The sequence below is a fragment of the Lactuca saligna genome, chromosome 1 (assembly GCF_052625555.1).
Source record: "Lactuca saligna cultivar CGN05327 chromosome 1, ASM5262555v1, whole genome shotgun sequence".
NCBI classification, from domain to species: domain Eukaryota; kingdom Viridiplantae; phylum Streptophyta; class Magnoliopsida; order Asterales; family Asteraceae; genus Lactuca; species Lactuca saligna.
The window spans coordinates 152,837,208-152,857,474 of record NC_136417.1 but is presented as its reverse complement, the minus strand read 5'-3'; the positions used below and the strand labels follow the sequence as shown (position 1 = coordinate 152,857,474).

Genomic DNA, 20,267 nt, shown 5'->3' with positions numbered 1-20,267 from the left:
GGCTACCCCACATGGTCTTACATCTAATACCATAGGCTCCCCCCAGGTCTTCATGCAAAACACACAATCACATATCATATCAAATCAAAGAATGACTAACACATATACCATAATCACATAATGGGCCGACCTTGGTACCTTAGACCCATGGGTATGGTGAGAAGACTCACCTCAGTCTGCTGGACACAAAAGCTGCTCTCCTAACAGTCGGCAACCTCCCAAGCTAGACAATTAATATTAATCAATGTTAGGACCTTAAATTAATTCAGGAAAACCTAAACCCACATCCTTCCATGAGGCCCAATTATCCTTCCCTTGCTAATGGGTCCAAAGTCATAGTCCAAAATTATTAATGGGCCTTTTGGCCCAAAAAGGCCCAATCAAAGTATTCATGGCCCATAATAGAATAAATGGACCACAACCATGGAATACAACCAGCCCATTAGCCAAAATGAAGCCCAAAAGTACAAAGGTCCAAAATAGATCTGACCCAATCTGCAGTGCGTACGCTCGACGTACCATTCTGGTACGCGCAACGTACCAGGTCTTAAGGACTACACACAACGTACATTGAGTACACCCAATGTTCTTCTATACTATGCACTTTCTCCATTAAGTTCTTAATACTCAATTTCTTTACGTCCAAAAGCAAAATCTGAATTGATTAATATGTCATAAGGCATAAATTTGCCAACTTTGCGCCTTTGCATGCCTCCCATACACCCAAAAGTTTCATTAAGACCTTTCCAAATCCCTTAACCCATGCATGAGACCAATACTTCCACCAAGACTCCATTTTTATACTTCAAAATGGCCAAGGGATTTGCTTAACTTGCCAAAAGAGGTCTAAAGTCCAACAAAATGGACCAAACTAGAAAACCCTAGCTATATCTAAAGATTTACATGGAAAGGTACAAGCTTTTTACCTCTAGAAGCCTTGCAAGATGACCTAAAAGCATATCCTTGAAGCACCTAATTGATCCAAGCTTGCTTAACAACTCTCCTTCTTGAAAGAACTCCAAAATAACCACCAAAACCCTCTTCTTAGGCTCCAAATCTCACTCACACACTAACTCAGATGTAGGAAGATGAAATAGGGCTAAAGAGACGGGTATGGTTTGGTCTAAGAGGCCAAAAGGCGTTTAAATAGGGAACAATTCCGGGATTTAGGGTTTAGTCCTTCTGATGCATAAGCCCGACGTACCATCACGTACGCCCAGCGTACGCGGGGCTCCTCCGCCGATCACTTAGGCAGAGTACGCTAAGCGTACCCATAGGTACGCCCAACATACTTAAAGGACCAAAACTGCAAAAATATGAATTCTTGAGGGTCTCAAGACATACCAGTTTTTGGGTGTTACACATTTATTAAGTAATGGTTATGGTTACTACAGAATGTAATGAGAAACTTACCTTCACTGACTTTTTTTAATAAATTTATTGATATGAATGCTTTTTGTTTTACCTAAATACTTTTAAAAGGTTTTGAAATTTTTTTGATAGAAAAGCTTTAAAGGGTAATTTTGTAATTATTACTTTTATGTGCTTTAACTGATACCTAAAGCAAGCAAAAATTTAGAAAGGATTAGAATACTGCCGACCAATTGGTTGATGGATCTTAATCCCTTGTGATTCCACAATGATGGTATTTTGAGCAAGGTTGTTCCACGGTTTAGGTTAAATAATTGGGTTGTTACTATTCAAGATATTAAAAACACATGGCTTCAACATGAATATAGATAAGTTCATAATGTCTTTTTTTTGTGTGTGTTATTCCCATAAATTAATATTTTTCTTGCGTTTGATCACTTGCCATCGGGTCATACAATTGTATATTTGAAAGATAAACAGGTTCTTATGTCTACGGATGCCAAGCATGGGAAATCAGATACTACCATGGTCTTCACAAAAAGGGTTCTTAAAATGCTACCACGATTAAAATGAGATTAACTTGTAATTTTTTTTTTCCTAAAATAAGAGTGGGAGACTTCGTTTAACAAAAATAGAACAAACATCAATTATACAGAAAACAATATTAGACATACTGAATTATAAACAATAACGTAGAACAGGCGTTTGGTGGCGGAAATTGATGGCAGATGTGGTTGGTGACAAAATTTGAATCCTGATTCTTGGACGAGATATTGATAGTCAAACCTAAAAAATCGGAGACATCGCTCACAAACACAAAGGATTGGAAAGAGGAGCAATTGAACCAAAATAATAAGGAAATTGAAAGAACCAACAACATACCGAATTCCTCACACAGGCTGAAGTTTGTTGGCGGTAAGACAGAAATTGAATCCTGATTTGTTGGATGGAAATCATCGATTGGCAAAACCAAACAGTTAGAGACGTCACTCAATAACACAAAAGGATTACAAACATGAGCAATTGAAGAAAAACCATAAGGTAATTGAAAGAACCAACAACATACAAGGTAGAAGCGGTTCGTTGCAGGCGGCGGCAATAGAGCGTAGGAGGTTATCACTGAGGAATCGATTTCCTTTCTTGTTGGATGAGATCATAATCCTCTATTTTCGGATGAGATTCGGTGGGAGAATCAAAAGATCACAGTCTCCAATTCCTTTATTTTTTGATGAGAAGTCGATGGGAGACTCAAACGATCACAGTTGGAGATGAATGAAAAAGAACGCATGTGGAGGATTTTACAATCTGATAGTCCGTGTTAAGATGTTGTAAATGTATAAGGACGAAATTGTGGTTTTGTACAAATTGATGTGGTAAAAGTCTAAAACTTGAGAAATTTACTGTTCCAAGACGTGTTAGTATTTAATATATGTATATAATTGACAATTCAATGTCAATAAACTATATTAATTTAAAAGCCACCAGAGAGCACAGAGCACAACAGAGGTTTCCGATAGAAAGCACCACGTGAAGGCTATATCTACTATCTAGGTGCAGAAAATTGATAATAATAAAAAACAAATATAATAAATAATAGTTTACAAGAGGATAAATAAATCTCATATTAGCATTATTAATGCAATGGATGAAGAATTAGGAAGAAACTCATAGTGATGCAGTGAGAGAATAAGCTGCACAACAGAGGTTTCCGATGGCCGACGACAACTACGAAGAATGACGACCGGTGAGAGCAGGGGGGACGAGACCTGAAAGAGTTAGGGGTTAAGGACAAATCTTCAGAGATCTTCAACATGCTAGGGGGGGGGGGGGGAGGCGCCAAGAGTGACAGTCTAAGACGGTGAGATCGGAGACGTGAATCATGACAATGATGTCTAGGTTATGATTTTTTTTTTAAATATATCTATCAAGATGTGGTTAATCATGATTGAAATCCTTACATTATTTTGTGACTTTTTAGAGTTTTTGGCAAGGATTTCAAATTTTAGGATAGATTTATAGTTTATAATAGATTTCATTTGATTTTCTCTAACAAATCTTTTAAAGAAAATGTATCACTTTCTAATTTCTTGTGTCTAGTTTCCTCTTTCTTTTTGAGTGAAAATGGTTATAAAATGCTTTATATTGTATGGGTTACGGTGGATTTTAGATAAAGTTCATGGGTGTTGAACACCCTCATACCCCTGTACTATCTCTGGCTATAGGACACTATAGTTTAAGATTTGTACCTGGCACTGCCCGTAACAAATAAAGAAATTTTAAATATCTTTCTATTTTTTTTTCCTATAAATTCTCCTACTCAATTAAATAATAACATGTGTAATATTTAATATTGAGAAAATGACAAAAGTAACCATTTACACTAATTACATTACAAAAATAGCCAAAAAAATCGAAATTACAAAAATAGCCTACAATTTCGCAGATGGAAATGCCCCATCTGCGAAATCACCATGCCATCTGCGAATGTACAAGCAGCTAAAGCACAGTTGTGCTTTAGCTGCTTGTACATTCACATATGTTTTTTTTCTCTATATATATTGAAAATGTAGGGGTGAAATCGCAGATGGAAATGCCCCATCTGCGATTTACTCTCATCCCATCTGCTGCGAAATTGTGACTTTTTTTTTTTTTTTTTTTTTTTTTTTAATTTTTAATTTTTTTCTCTACATATATGAAAATATATGAGTATTTTATATTTGAAAATATAGGTTGTACAATCAAAATGATAATTTTCTACAAAACTTTTTATATAACAACATGATTTCGTAGTCAAACAATTTGATTTCATAGTTAATCCTTAAAAAAAAAAGTCACAATTTCATAGATGGGATGAGAGTAAATCGCAGATGGGGCATTTCCATCTGCGATTTCACCCTTACATTTTCAATATATATAGAGAAAAAAAATTAAAAAAAAAACCATATGCGAATGTACAAGCAGCTGAAGCATAGCTGTGCTTTAACTACTTATACATTTGCAGATGGAATGGTGATTTCGCAGATGGGGCATTTCCATCTACGAAATTGTTGGTTATTTTTGTAATTTCGATTTTTTTTGGCTATTTTTGTAATGTAATTAGTATAAATTGTTATTTTTATCATTTTCTATTTATTTAATAAATTTAATTAATAAATTTAATGATATTTTAATATATTAATATGACATATGTCATAATCTATATAGAAAGATTTATAAGAATAAAAAAAAAAGTATATTTAATTTCTGTAACAAATATCAAAACTTAAAATCAACGTTAGTGCCTCGTATTATTTAGAAATTTGAAAAGTATTACTATTGATAAATAGGATCATGTGATTTGTATTTTCCTTTTTAATCAAATCCCTTATTCTTTTGAGAGTAATGACATGTACGTACAAGAAAAAGGAATAATTACAGCAGTCAACAAAGGTCTTAAGTTAAAGACGACAAGACGATCATCACGGGGGAGTCATCCGGACGCCATCCCGCTATAAACCTCCCTACAAAGCAAATTACAGGCCGATTTCACAGCCATCTCTCTTCAACCCTTCCCATAAATGATGCACCAATCCCAAAAAACCCCATTTTCACCCCTTCGTTTCACCAAACACAACTGAACAATGGAGTTTGATCCGTTTACGAAAGGATCCACCGTAGAAGTAAGCAGCGACGAAGAAGGCTTCCACGGTGCATGGTACGTCGCCACCCTGGTGGATATAGTAGAGGCTTCACCGAAAAAGAAAAGAAGGTCATCCAGCGAGAGGAATAGAAATAAGAAGAAAGTCGGGTATTTGGTAAGGTATGCTACATTGTTTGAGGAAGACGACGCCACCGTGCCTTTGACGGAGATCGTACACCCTTCGTACGTAAGACCTTTACCCCCGCGTAATCCTCGCCTTAAGAAAGACAACAAGGCGGGGGCAGAGGCGGAGACGGATGAGGGTAGTGGTGGTGGTGATGGTGATGGTGATTTTCAGCTAAACGATGTCGTAGATGCGTACCTCAGAGATGGGTGGTGGATCGGTGTGGTACGTAAGGTGGTCGTCGTCGACGGAGAGATGACAAAGTATCTTATTTCGTTTGAAAGCCCGCCGGAGGAAATAGAGTTTGAAGCGTCTCAGATACGACTTCATGTTGACTGGACCAAATCCGGCTGGAAGCTCAGACGACAGAAGGTATATTTCGTTTTCAATGGCAGAAATCGCTTAAAGGGTTTTGATGCATGTCTAAACCCGGTCATATAATATGTTTTTGAGTGTTTTCTTGAATAGGGTTTACTGTTTCTGTTCGAGTTTGATGCCTGAAATAGCTCCTCTTTGATCTTAAATTTAGGGTTCTCATTAAAAAACAAGTACATTTCGAGGTTTTTATGTAAAAACTGATTTGAAGGATGTTTTATTGGTACATTTTATATAATGTTCTAAAAGAACTTCCGATTTGCAGAAGGTAGAAGGGTTCCGACGTTCCGTTACTATGGCAAAATCTTTTGATCAAAGCGTAAAATCAAGAAAATCTTTAATTATGTGTTTGTTGACAATGTTTCTAGATACTTCTTTTTCACAAGCAATAGATTCAGAGCGTCAGACTCCTACTTTTGTTTTTCTCCATTTTTTGGTTGGAAGAAAAAAGTACAATTTTGTAAAAAGTGTATTTTTTCTGTAAAAAGTTAAAAGATTATGTTTGGGATTGCTTTTAAAATAATTTCTAAAAGGTTAAAAAAGATTAATCTTTCAAAAGAACTTTTTTGTTTAGTAGGAAAAGATAGTATATCAAAAGCACAACAAAATCTATCTTTCTGGGAATTTTGGGACTTTTTAACGTAAAAAGCTAATTTTTAGCTTAAAAGCAAATACAAACACTTTTTAAAGATTTTCTTTTGGAAAAAATCTCTAGCCAAAATGCCCTTTTACAAAAAGACATTTAAACTTTAAAAAATAATCTCAAACAATCAAACTCTTTTCTCTATTAAGTCTCTTTTTTTTTTTTTTTTTTTTTTTTTTTTTTTTTTTTTAAATTTAGTAAAAAAAAGTTTTCTAAAAAATTTAGTCATTTTTGGTAAAAAGTTTGGACTTAACCGGGAAGACCTTTTTCTCTATTAAATAATTTTTTTCTACATTAAATAAGAACACAAAAGAAATCATATATAGCTTGGTGGATTAGGACTATCTCTATAAGCCATTCTATCTTAATCAAGTCAAAAAAAAAAAAAAAAAAACCACATACACCTTTATGCATCACCACTTTCTCTATTAACTCGATCTTTCAACATTAAATATCAACAAAACACTCTCATACCATACCAGAACAAGTAAAAAAACTATACACAATTTCTATATTCGAAGAGTAATCATTGTTTTTTAATCTCATGCAGAAGCCCAATCAAGAATCCACTGATAAAAATACCACACATACATCAGAGTCCAACAATGATGCTCATTCAGACTTCATCACTCCTAACAAAGCTTCAATGACTGATTCACCTTACCTAACAGTTGGACACCGGGTTTCAGCTAAAAAGAGGAGTCATTCACGAAAAAAAGCTGTGAGTGGAATTTTCTCTCTCTTTTCGCTCCATATTTGCAATGTAGTTTGTATCTCTGCTCATATGCACAATGTACCTTGATTTGTGTGATAGCAATTTACTTTGAATTTCTACCATGTGTAGGTAACTAATGTTGAGAAAATTGGTGTGGTGAATGGTTCGATTACATACCACAGGACAAGACGAATTGTGAATGTGGATGAAGAAGAAGAAGAAGATGTACGTGGAAATTTTCAATCTTCTGCTGTTGTGGAAAACTCAGGTTTCGTTTTTTTTTTTTTTTTTTTTTTTTCTTATTTTTATTTATTTATTTATTTTTTGAATGGTTGGTTAGTGGTTAGAATTTAGTATCACCAAGTTAGTAGAATTGCCAACGCTTGAATTAGAACCCTAGATCTTTGCATTTTATGGGTCCGATCTCTATTTAGCAATAGCAACGTACCTTTTTTATTTAGGTTATGTTTGGTGCGCCACAGCTAGCTGATAAGCTAGCTTATTTTTTTTGAGCTTTTTTATGTTGTTGTGTTTGGTAAGTCAAAAAGTAGCTTATAAGCTAGCTTTTTGTAAAGCTACTTAGACTAGCTTTTTAGGAGTTTTTCTAAAATTTTCCAAATACACCCCTTAATTAATTATAGAAAAACATATTCTTACATGTCCTTTTATGTAATTTTAAATATTTCAGCTATAGCTTTTCAACTAGTTTTACCAAATGTTATTTTTTATCAGCTAGCTTTTCAGCTAACAGTAAGTTTTTCATCTAGTACGCCAAACATAGCCTTACTGTAACATCTTGCTTTCATTTCTTTTCATTTTTTGTTTTGAAGGCGTTAATGCTTTGAAAAGTTTATACAATTATAGTGTTGTACTTTTTTTTTTTTTCTACCAAGACATTGTAGTTTGAAAATATGCTATATGAGGATGAAAATTTGCTTTGTATTCAAATAACATTGTGATAATTGGGTAGTTTTTTGAAAGTAGAATGTTGTAAATGGAGGAAATGAAAGTGAGATGCTATAATAAACTAATTAATGAATGTATGTGCTATTCCTAAATGAGTGGAATGTAATATCATATGGATTATGGTGTAGGGAGCAAGGGGAACACTGAAGATATGGTCTCCATGATTGAAACAAGTGGAACACAAGCTAAAGATCAAGAGTTACTTCTCTTGGAGCAAGAAATGATAACCAATGTAAGCAGTGTTAGCTTTCTAATAAAGTAAAATTGTGACTAATGAAATAAAAAATTTCTGTTTTACTTAAGAAAGAATGTCACGTAAATGAGGCTTTCCCTATTAAGTCCGAACATGTTTACAAAATTGACATTCTTTCTTTTCTATTTTTCCTAGCTTTTTACTTTCTCAAATATTTTTCACACGATTTTCCACGTAAAGTGATGTCTGGAAAAATGATGTTTAAAAGATATTTAAGATTATAACGACACATTTGTGAAAATGGAAGGTAAAATAAATGAGGGGAATGTTTGTTAACTTTTAGGACATAAAAGGGGAAACCTTATTTCAGTGGTTTGTTCTTTTAAGTTGTTCTTTCTGCTATAAGTCGAAAGGAACTAGTTTCTAAGGTTCCCATTAAGTCCTTTATGCAAAAAAAGATTTAGGAAGGTCAAATCTAGCTTAATGTTAAAATTTGAAATATGATTATTTTGAGACAAAATAGAATTTAAAACTTAGATTTTGTTTGTACAAAGTTAGGTCTTTGATCTGTTAATTTTTTGTTAACAGGAAACTACTGAAACACAAGATGGCAATAGCCAGCTGAAAAGAAAGAGGGGAAGAAAATCAAAGTTACCATTTCAATCGCCAAATGATTCATTAGAAGGTGTGGATAAAGTTGTTATGTTCTTTTTATAGCTTTAATCATCTAAAATATAAAAATATAGTTTCAAATTTAACGGCTTAATGGGAATATGACTTAATCTTGAAAACTAGAAATGGATGTTTTTTTTTTTTTTTTATACTTAACATAAAAAGAAGTATGAGTTTGGCCTTATTTACCTTTCACTTTGTTGTTCCCCATGTTTTCTACTCTTTTCTCAAATATTTTTTAAATATTGTTTTATGTGGAGAACGCTTTATTGAGAACATAACAGGGAAAGAAAAGAAACCTGGCTTAGTTGAATATAATACAAAAAATGTTTCTACTTTTATCATTCTATCGATTTTAATCACTACGTAAATTAGCTAAATGATATTAAAACTGATAGAATGATGAAAGTAAAAACATTTTCACATGTTATCAATTTTAACAACTGAAGTAATTTTTTCTCATCTAGACGACAATCAAGAAACAGGGAAAAAGGGTTCTTCTGGTGTTCATGAAATCACTACTGAAGATGAGCAACCACTATCTCTCTGGTATCATGGGTTGCAGCCTCTACCTGTTTTCAAGAGTAAGCTAATTTCTTTCACCATTATACTTTCTATTTCCCTTTTTTTTTTTTTTTTTTGGTTATTTGATTTTTTCAGTTGCATAAAGCAATATTAAAAATAGCTGATGAGGATATGGATTTGTCAAAACCAAAATCCATGAAAAAGATATTTGTTTGATTCTGCAATATATAATAGCAAAAAACATTATAGACATTTGTATAGAATTCATTAAGGAACTTATACAGATTATAAAAAATGTAGTATTAGAATGCTGTTTTGTGTGGTTTCTAAAACTAGAAATAACACCAAAGTGCAAATTGTTGGGTTTTTTTAAAGGGCCAAATTGGTACTATCGTTTATTTGTATATTATAACATCCTACTTTTATTTCTATTACATAACATTGTATTTACAATCCTTTTCTTATTAAGAAATTGCATTTCGAGAAAGTTAAAGACATTATACATTGAAAAAAAATCCGATCATAATGTTTTTTTTTACATTTGTGGATAACATTGATTGTTTCGGTAGATTTTTCAAAGTTAAATGTAATATTAAGAAATGAGAGAATATAATAAACAAATCAATGAAAGTACAATGCTCTTTCTTGTACTTAACCCTAAAAACATGTTTTTTTTTGTCATCTAATATTGGTTCTTATCCTTCTTAGAGAGTTCCTGTCATACCACTCTTGATCATGATGAACCAATTGATGCATCCAATGCCGCCATGGTCAATGGTAGTCAAACCACCGAAAACCACCACGTTTGGCCTTTCGTCAAGCGGTCTCCAATCTGGGCCACCATCGAATCTACCGAACTATTCCAAAACTTATCCCAAAACCCTCACTTTTCTCCATTATGGGAAACCAAAGAAGATTGCAGAGAGGGTTTAGCAATCGCTCACATGGTAACATTTGCAAATGTGGTTCAACGCACCACAAACCTCCAATGGACCGATTCAAACCATCTCATCAAGAACACTTTGGAAACTTTAGTTGACTTGGAAGCCAACGGGTTCGATGTGGGCCCAGTTCGGGCCCGTTTGGATGAATTGCTCGCTAACAAAGATGAAGCGGGCCGGCTCGAGGGTGAAATGAAAGAAGCCGAGAAAGAGGTCGAGAAGTGTAACCGTGAAAAAATGGCGATTGATGAAGAGATTAATGGGCTTGAAAGGAAGATGAGGGATGTGGAAGAGAAGATGGTGAAAGCTGTGGCTATGAAGAATGTGAAAGATGAGGAAGTTATGGTGGTTAGATCCAAGTTGCAGGTTGTTTCAAAGAGGATTGCTGATTGGAAGTTGGCTTTTGAGGAACTTGTTGGGAGTCCTTTGTGAGTAATTGTTATTATCTAACTTTGCTGATGTGGGAAACTGGTTGTGGTTTGATTATTGTAATTGTTATTATCTAACTTTGCTGATGTGGGAAACTGGTTGGTGTTTTGTTTTGTGTTGGTAGGAATGTAAATTAAGCCTCTAGTAATCGGTAATCATCATGCTTCTATTTCGGTGTCTACTTTGTTAGGGATCCAAAAAATGGTGCAGGAATGTCTTATCAATATGGATGACCGGTACCCTTTTGGATTTCCAGAAAATTGAATTTGATCGAAAGTTGATTCCGATTACCGAACCGAATTAATGCAACAGGCATCGATACTGTTTTTGATACTAGCACCAGTATCGAATCCTGATTCGTGATTTTAGAGTACCGAGTACACTTCCATATGTTTAAATTTGGTATGATTCGGTTCCGGTATGAAACCGGGATTTGATACCACGTGTTCATCCCTACTTATCAATAAAGTTGTAGTAGTCTTCAACTTTTCCCATAAAATCCAGAACATCATTTGAAAAAAGTCATGGTTTGGACCGTTACATTTTTATAAACTAATTTTTTTAACCATATGTTAATCTCTGGAAACCCACTACCTATATGGATCAAGAGTTAGTTAAGGGTTGTGTGTGCAAACCTAACCCGTTGCACTTGAGTTTTATTTAAAGAGAGAAAAAAAGGAAGCGGGAGGATTTGGAAAGATTTTTGTTGCCGAGTTTTATTTAAAGAGAGAGGGAAAAGAAGGGAAAAGAAATTCAAGTTAATTTTACCTATAAACTATCCTCCTAAATCGGAAAGAACCACCTAAATTGGAAGGAACTAGAGAGAAAGGAACGGAAGGTTGATTTATTTCTTTTCTTTTCTCGTGTTTTTTTTTCTTTTCTTTAGTGTCACAGTCCGGGAAGGAGGACTTCATTTGTAGTATCACAACACATGCATCATAGTAATCAAAATACAAACAACCATTGTACTTAAAAGTAGGGGTGAGCAAAAACCGCACCGCAATTAAATTTAACCGCATAAACCGCAACCGCAATTAAAACCGATGATGAGGTTTTCTATTTTTCAAAAACCGCAAATTTGCGGTGCGGTGCGGTTATTAGTTTTCAAAAACCGCAAAAAAACCGCACCGCACCGCATATGTTATATACAATTTTTTTAATTATTTATTAATATATTAAATACTAAAAATAACATAAGTTTCATGGATGAAAGATGGATAAAATACTAGAAGACCAAAGTATTGGTGTTTTGTTATGTTTAACTTTGAAAAATGGTGAAATTCGACAATTTTAAGATATATTTTTTTAAATTACTATTGATTTGACGTTTTTAAGATATTAGTTGTTTGTAATTTAAGTTAATTGTCTTATACTTTATGGTTTTTTTATTATTACAAGTAATATGTTTGAACTTTTAAAACCGTTTGAGCTCTAAATTGTGGTTAAAAACCACACAAAATAACCGCACAAAATCCATGCGGTTAATAACCACAACACAGAAAAAACAAAACCGCACCGCAAAAATAACCGCCTAACCACACCGCAAAAATAACCGCACTATGCGGTTTTCAAAATGGATTAACCGCATTTGCGGTTAGTGGTGAGGTTTTAGCTAATAACCGCACCGCGCTCACCCCTACTTAAAAGTATAAGTATTTACATGTATTCAATCATTGTATATTGAAACCAAAATAGTTATACAAAAGAAGAAGATATGACTCAAAATAGCTCCATCTTCTCAAAAAGTTCGGGCAGTACCTGTTTATTGTTTCCCCGACAATACAAGTAATTTGAAAAGAGAGTATCAACATAAAGTTGAATGAGTGCATAAGTATTTATGTATAAAAGTATGTTTTGTAACGCCCCGATACTCAAGTATTGATTTAAATAAGAATTCTTTTGTTTCCAAGGTCTACTCGATGAGTTGGTTGCCCTACTCGTTGAGTAGCAGCGGGTTGGTCCACGTGTTTTAGTGGCCTACTCGCCGAGGCCAAGAAGGGACTTGACGAGTAGGAGCTGGCAGATGAAACCCTAAATTATGGGGTTTTGCACCCTATTTAAAGAAGCACAAGCCTCCTTTGGCCTATCTATAGTCCATTGAGAGTCCAGAAAGGCCCTAACTCGCCCTAACTCGAGTGTGTGTGTGTGTGTGTGTATTCTTTGGAGGTTAAGCTTAGAGGGAAGTTTTGGTGAAGGAATCACTTGGGAAGCAAGCTAGTTGAAGCAAGAATTTGTGGGTTTCAAGTTCTCCATCAGAAAGGGCTCTCTTGAAGGTATTAGATCGTTTTTCCCTTGGCTCATTTTCTCCTAAACCCTTTTGTGCATGAGTTTAGGAAAGGGTTCTTGTGTTTAAGCCAAGATCTGAAATTGTAACTTCCGATCTAGACTCCCCTTGACTTCTAGATTCATAAAGCCATCATCCTTGTCTAGTATGAGCCTTCTCTCAAGGATGTGACTTCATTGCAAGCTTAGTTGTGCCATTTTAGGGTCTTAAAGCTTTGCATGCACTTAAAGTTTGCAACTTTACGTGATAAACATGCCTAAAGAAGTTGGATATGCAATTTGGGGCCTTAGCATGGCTTGAAAAGTGTCTGCATGGTTAAAGGGTTGGAGGGACTCGATGAGTCGCATAGTTGACTCGGCGAGTCATATGAAGATAGGCATTGAACTCGACGAATTGGATGAACAAATCGGCGAGTCCGATGAAGATTGTCGTAGACTCAATGAGTTGGATGAACAACTCAGCGAGTCGGTTAATGTTTCCCCAAATTGATGAATGCGTGTGAACCTGTCGAGTTGCAAGAAGGAAAACTCGACGAGTGGCCTTAGGGTTTCGATCGTGAACCTTAGGAACTCGACGAGTCACTTCGGGAACTCGGCGAGTGGACGAGTATCTCGAGGAACTCGGCGAGTAGCCGAGGGTACTCGACGAGTAAGGGTCAACATGGACTGTTGACCTTGATTGTTGAGTTTGACTTTGACCAGGGGTTGAGTAGTTGACTTATGGGGCACCTTGAAAGGTTGAGAACTTACGAGTATGGTTCTGTTATGATAATAGGTGGCGGAGTTTGTGGCTGTGATCTGAGAGTTGGAGTTTAGTTACTAAGCCGACATTTGCAAGGTGACTTATCCTCACTATACTAAGGGGTCTAAGGCACCAAGGCCAACCAATTGAATATGTTATCCTAGCAGTGTTAGTATGTTGAGTATGAAGTTAATGTTTCATGCTCAGTGGTTATGCCAATTAGTAGATCTGTAGGACTACCTATTTTGATATATGATTATCTGTATGCTCAGTGGTTATGCCAGTTAGGTAGATCTGTAGGACTACCTGTGTTATATGATTATCTGGATGCTCAGTGGTTATGCTATATGTTGATATGCTATGTGGGATGGGTTGAGGTGGGACTGCTTTGTGCGGTAACCAAAAAACCCGGGAACATTCCAGTTACGGGCTAAGGGAGACTCGTACTGTGGGCTCGATGGCAAACCAGATGTGAGCTGTGGGCTAGCAAGGCAATCCAGACTTACACTGTGGGCCCAGGGGGTTAATCCAGTCTGTAAAGTTGTGGACCTGTTACATTATGTTCGGTTTGTTATGATGTTGTTGACATTGTTATGTGGACTGTATGTGTATCAGTATTTTAGGGGAACTCACTAAGCTTTCAGGATTACAGTTTCAGTTTATTGTTTCAAGTACTTCAGGGGATCTGGTGTCACACCCCCAAACCATACGGCGGAAACGTCCGAGGGCTGTCGTGACTTAATTGAATACCATAACATTGAATATATATGAAACATAACATCATTCATCACCATGCATTAATATAGTACAACTGATAGGGTTTACACTGAGTAACTTGTTTTAATATTACATTCCCAAAAATAAAATTGTTCGATCATAGATAAACAAACTGCAAGCTATCACTGAATACGTTTCCTTCGGTTTACTTGTTACCTGAGAATACAAGTATTTTGAAAAACGTCAACATATGAAATGTTGATGAGTTCATAAGCGGTATTTGAAAAGCAACGTTTTGTATTATTTTGAAAATCACCAGAAAATCCGATATTTTCTGAAAAGAGTTTCTGAAAAAGTTTGTGAAGATCCATGAGTATGCTTGTTTGTTTCTATAGTTGTAAAAAGTGTTCATTAAACTTGTGTTCATTTCGAAACTGTATGTATTGAAAAACCCTAGGAAAACCCGATGTTTTCCTAACACTTTGAATTCCATGTAGTTGTTGTACCATCGCGGCATGTGAAGTCATTGATTCGAGGCGACGTCGGATTATTACGCATGGTGAATTATTATAAACATGCATTACACAAACGACCAGTTTACAATTATACTAACGATCCCGTAGGTGTTGTCCGTACTATTCACGTAATCCAACCGCCCTGACTTCTTGTAGTCCCACATCCGAAGAGAAAGAGAGCACGAAGACCTCGATAACTCCATTAGTCGGTTGGGGATAAAATGAGTGCGAAGGACCCTTGGCCCGACGCGCATGTGAATAACCGACTTTACTAGCCGTACCAGAGGACCCTTGGGGACCAATAGTATAAAAGCCATTGAAAGTCCTTTTACGCTATGTTGGATCATGTAAGACCCAACAACTCGTAAGATTGAAGTCTTCGGGCCTAAAGATCAGGTCATTGGGCTAGCTAGGCCCAACAAACAAGATTTTACACTTTGGGGCCCAAAGATGGTGCGTCGACGTCTGTGCACTCTCACGTGTTTATTGAATTCCCAAATATTACTTGTATGAATCGAGTTATCGTCGTGTTAGTAGTTTCGGGTTTGTTATTGATTCGAGACCGAATCAATTCGTTTGATAACGATTTTTGGTGTTGTTGTGTATTGAAATTCGTCGGTAGTCGTAGTGCCAATATTTGATCACGATGGATGTATTGAATTAGCATTGAAATTTTTCTGTTTATAGTCCCTCTTTATTTTGTAAATTTACTTTTTCGACCCTTAGAATAAATAAATTTCCGATTTAGTCCTTAAACTATTTTTCTTGGCATTTTAACACCAAAACTTATTGCAATTGACATTTTCCAGCATATTCATAGTTGAAAACAGTTTTAATCCCTGAAAATACAGTTTTCTCGGTTGTAACCCCTCTTTTTCGCAATTTTTACATTTTTGGCCCAAATTGGAAAATTTTTGCAACTTTGGTCCTTTTAGATTATGAAAAGCATTTTCAACCTTAGAAAAGGATTTGGAACACTAGTAGTCCCCTGTTTTACAGAAAAATATGCTTTTAGCCCTTCAAAACAGGAAATTTCGCATATTGGGCCCTATTGGGCCAAAAAATGTCATTTTTAGCCCATTAAGCTTAAAATTTATATTTTTAATCATCCAAGAGAATATATTTCCAGAAAACACTTTATTGAAACTGTTTTGACTACTCTCATCCATCAGAATTCGCAATATGTCAATTTGGGTCGTTTAACTTTATATATATATATATATATATATATATATATATATATATATATATATATATATATATATATATATATATTCATTTTGTGTCCAAAAAAATGAGTTTTTAGCCCAAAGATGATGTTATTAAACCTCTTAGCTATTTTCCTTGGAATACTTTGTATGTTGTGATATAATTCATGCTAGTATCATTCAACATAAAATACATCTCGATTTTTAGGAATTTATGGCTAGATCTAACATCATAATCATTCAAAAACACACATATAAGCATAGAAATCATACAAGGCATACAAAGCACATATAGATCTACACTTTCACTTGTATTCCCCCCCCCCAAAAAACTTATAAAACAGAAAAGTAGGGAGTATGAAGCTCACCTTAGGGTGTGGTTTCGGTTTTTGAAGAAAAGATGGAAGGAAGTTTGGTGATTTTTGGCCCTAGCACCCCTTGATGAAGATCTCGAGTTTATGGAGTTTTATAGGAGTATGATCACCAAAGAAACTTGTTTAGAATAAATGATCTTCTATGAGAGGGGAGTTTTGTAACATATACATGGGAAAACTTACCAAAGGATGATGATTATCTTGTGAAATCTTCTTGAAATACAAGCAAAGTTTCGAGATTTTGAATGGAGAGGAAGAAGAGAGAAGTCTTGAGTGATTTAGAGAGATTTTTGTTGTGGAATGTGTGTGTTTGGGGAGACTCTCGGCCAAAGGAAAAGAAAGAGAGGAAAGAGAGGTGGGTGAAGTGATATGTGCATGGAAACATGTGTTTGTGCATGGAGATCCATGAGAGAATTAAGAGGTGGCAATGAAAGTCAAACCCCTCCTTTCATCTTGGATTTGGGCCTTGGGCCGAGAATTTGGAAGGAAAAGGAAAAATTTGGGCTTTAATGCCCTCAAGCCCATGTATAAGTTAAGTTGGATGAGTTTTAACCTAAAAAAAATATAATATGATTTTCACACTATGTTGGGCTAGTTTAGGTTAATCATGGTGCAAAACTTTTAATTTATTTCATTCTAGGCCCAATATGGCCCAAAATGTTGAAATAAATGAATGTGGGTCCAATTGGAGCCTATTTAAGGGTTCTAAGACCATGATAGTCAAATTGGAAGCTTATTGGTCCATTTGGGCCCAATAAGGAAGTCCTAGTCCAAAATGGACCTAAATAAGAACTTCTAGGGTTTCCAATTGTTTGTTGACTATTTGAACTACTTGTATGATGTATTTTATTGGAGTTTTTGAAGGCATTACACATACTCTTAAGTTTTTAGTTCAACATTTTACTTAAGTATAGTGATTACAAGACACAAAATTTCCAGTTGTGACATCTGGGCAAGGCAAAGGCGTGATCGTACAACTCCTCACTTTTTATGAATTTCTTTCTGGGATACTCTGATATGATACATTTTGAAATCAAGTTTGTAATGTTTAATGGATTTGAAATGTTTTAAAAGTTTAAATTGGTTTGAATTTTTATGGGTGTTACATGTTTTCTGTTCCATGAATATATAAGTTCCAGAAAACCCTATATTTTTCTGGTGCATATGAAAAGTAGTTTTAATCTCATAAAACCATTCTTATTTGTAAACCAATGTTTTGTATTTGTATTCCTTTATGTAAAAATAGTAACTGTGAGTGAGCCTGGTTCCACCAGCTGTTATTGTAAACTGTAATGTAATACTGTAAATTGTATTTTGTAAAACTAGTACTTTGAAAATGTACTTATGTTATATTATTTATACACTAACGTATTGTTAATATATTTTTAATGAGTTATTATAACCATACTAAGACTAGATGGCCTGAAACAAATGCTTTGTAGGCGTTTAAACTGTTGATAACAATTGTCACTCATTGGCGTGTATGCCTGACTGTAGCTAGCAGCCTGAGTGCGGGGTTGTCAATCCCAATATAGATCTGCACACAACTTGTTTCGATCCCATGAGTGGAGATTCTGGTTATAATATCAGGACTTTAACTAGGTTGTTTAAATGAATTAAACAACCTGAATCGAACGACTCATAAAAAACATATAAACATGTTACATGTATAATAGTTATGAAAACTCAATCATCCTTAAATAATGATTGATTGTATATTCATGAATTAATATTCTTAACATGTATCTGAAAGTTGTATGACCTTGATTTGTTTGAATCAAACCTTTGTTTCTTGTAAAACGGTGTATTCTAGTATACTTGAATCATAAATTAATGTTCTATGTATCATAAATTATACATATTATAATTTATATGTACTGTCTGAATTGGTATTAACTGTTTTTAAATGTAACCCCTTGTTTAACATGTTACAAAGGGTATTTAAACTAAATGAAATAACTTTTATATTTACATACATATATAATTATATATAAGTAAAATTTAAACGACATTTAGACAAATAACCGGTACTATAAGCCCACATCCAAACAAGGAAAATGACCTAGAATGAGTTATCAGTCTTAAGCCTTTTAAATCTTATTTATATAAATACACACACACACACACACACATATATATATATATATATATATATATATATATAAAATTTGGGGAAAAATATAAGTTTATGTAAGAGTTTAATATTTTGAAGTATTTTTTATGACTTAATATCATTTTATCACAATTTGAAATCATTTGTTTGTAACACAAAAATTTCTTGTGTTAGACTTGTATTCCCCCCTTAAAACTATAAAAATTATGAAAATATGGGGGTTATGAACTCACTTGATAAGTGGTGATTTGGATAGTGTTTCGTTTTTTGGAAAGAAGTTTATTTGGTGAAAAACCAGCTTTATTTGGACAGAGTTTTGACTGGAGAAGGTTGTTTTTATCGGGACTCCTGGGGCTTCAAGGCTTGCTTAGGGTTTTAGATTTAATACAGGGGCTTTAGGGGTTGTAGGTGAGGTTGTGGGAGTGAAATATATAAGAATGTGTGAAATTCGGGGTGAAAATGTGTTTAAATCCGAAGAGTCTCGCATGCCTTATATAGGCCGAAGCCTCGGATCCAAAGCAAGGAGAAGGAGACGTGTGTCTCAGACAGGTGGCGAGGGGGAGGCTTCGCTTCGGACATTGGGCGAGGCGTGTTGGATCAAGAGTGGCTGAGACTTCGGTCCAATCAGAAGAGTACACAGGCCCGAGCTTGGTGGCATCTTCGTGCGAAAGGTGTCGGATGGTCACTAGACCGTGGATTTGGTCCAATCAAAAGGCGACATGCAGCAGCCTCTCATGCGAGGTGACATGGCCGGTTCTCAGCCTTGCGATTTTTCCTGGTTTTCAACATTTTCGATTTTTGTGCCCAAAACTTGCGAAATTCATAACTTTCACATACGAGCTTCGTTTCGCCGTTCTTTATATGTACACGTAGGTAAAATTATACTCTACGACTTTTGTTTAAACTTCGTCGGCTAATTTTGACTTTATTTTTAATATTATTATTTTTAACAGACCGGGACATGAAAATCTGTTAAAAAATTCATAACGTCTTCATCCAACGTCCATTTTTGTCTGGCTTTTTACCATTGTACTACTATTGAAGAGACCTTCAATTCTCGTTTAGGTTATATTGACTAAAAATCACTCGATCTTTATTTCGAGTTTTTAGTTGTATACTGCTATGCTGAAATTTAGAAAAATCATAACTTTCTCATACGAAGTCAGATTTTGACGTTCTTTTTATGAAAGTTCTCGGTTTAGCATATTCTACAACTTAGATTTAGATTGTTAAGGCTAAAAAGCCTTTTATTGAAAACTCACTTTTTTACATTCAACAGTGTTTTGCCGGTTTTGTCGTGGATTTTCGATTGGTCATAACTTCTTCGTTATAACTCGGATTTTAGTGTTTTTATATTTTTGGAAACCTTGTTACAATCTCTATCACTTTGTTCATCCGAATCGAGATTTTTTAATACTTTATTTTTGAGGGTCACTTATGTAAATGTACACAGTATGCTAAAATTTCTCTTTATTATTTTAAAAAGAACTACAAACTGACCTATACTAATACATAGGTTTGAAATAGTGGTTTGTTACATTTAGTGAACTCGGGAGCGTTTACACTCCGATGAAGAAGGCATTGTAAATGGAAATTGATGGTGTTGAATGGTAGGTAGGAGGCGACATTGTTGGCCGACGATAATGATAGAAAGGGGAGGGGAGGAGAATTGTGAAAATAGC

At 34.9% G+C, this 20,267-nt stretch overlaps 1 protein-coding gene across 1 annotated transcript; it reads left to right on the top strand.

Annotated features, from left to right (window-relative positions):
* Positions 1-4,827: 4,827 nt before the first annotated feature.
* LOC145045522 (DUF724 domain-containing protein 6-like) lies at positions 4,828-10,788 on the top strand. The gene is made up of 7 exons (XM_078993845.1): positions 4,828-5,546; positions 6,743-6,913; positions 7,037-7,175; positions 8,002-8,105; positions 8,655-8,751; positions 9,206-9,322; positions 9,972-10,788. The coding sequence occupies exons 1-7, from the start codon at positions 4,992-4,994 to the stop codon at positions 10,634-10,636; spliced, it is 1,848 nt and encodes a 615-aa protein (XP_078849971.1). The 5' UTR covers positions 4,828-4,991; the 3' UTR covers positions 10,637-10,788.
* The last annotated feature ends 9,479 nt before the right edge of the window (positions 10,789-20,267 follow it).

What these genes read in the sequence shown, in the direction of transcription:
- LOC145045522 (XM_078993845.1), top strand. Translation starts at nt 4,992, where the DNA reads ATGGAGTTTGATCCGTTTACGAAAGGATCCACCGTAGAAGTAAGCAGC. An exon ending in GTCATTCACGAAAAAAAGCT is followed by an intron (nt 6,914 to 7,036) that starts GTGAGTGGAATT and finishes TACCATGTGTAG; the next exon opens with GTAACTAATGTTGAGAAAAT. An exon ending in TGCTGTTGTGGAAAACTCAG is followed by an intron (nt 7,176 to 8,001) that starts GTTTCGTTTTTT and finishes ATTATGGTGTAG; the next exon opens with GGAGCAAGGGGAACACTGAA.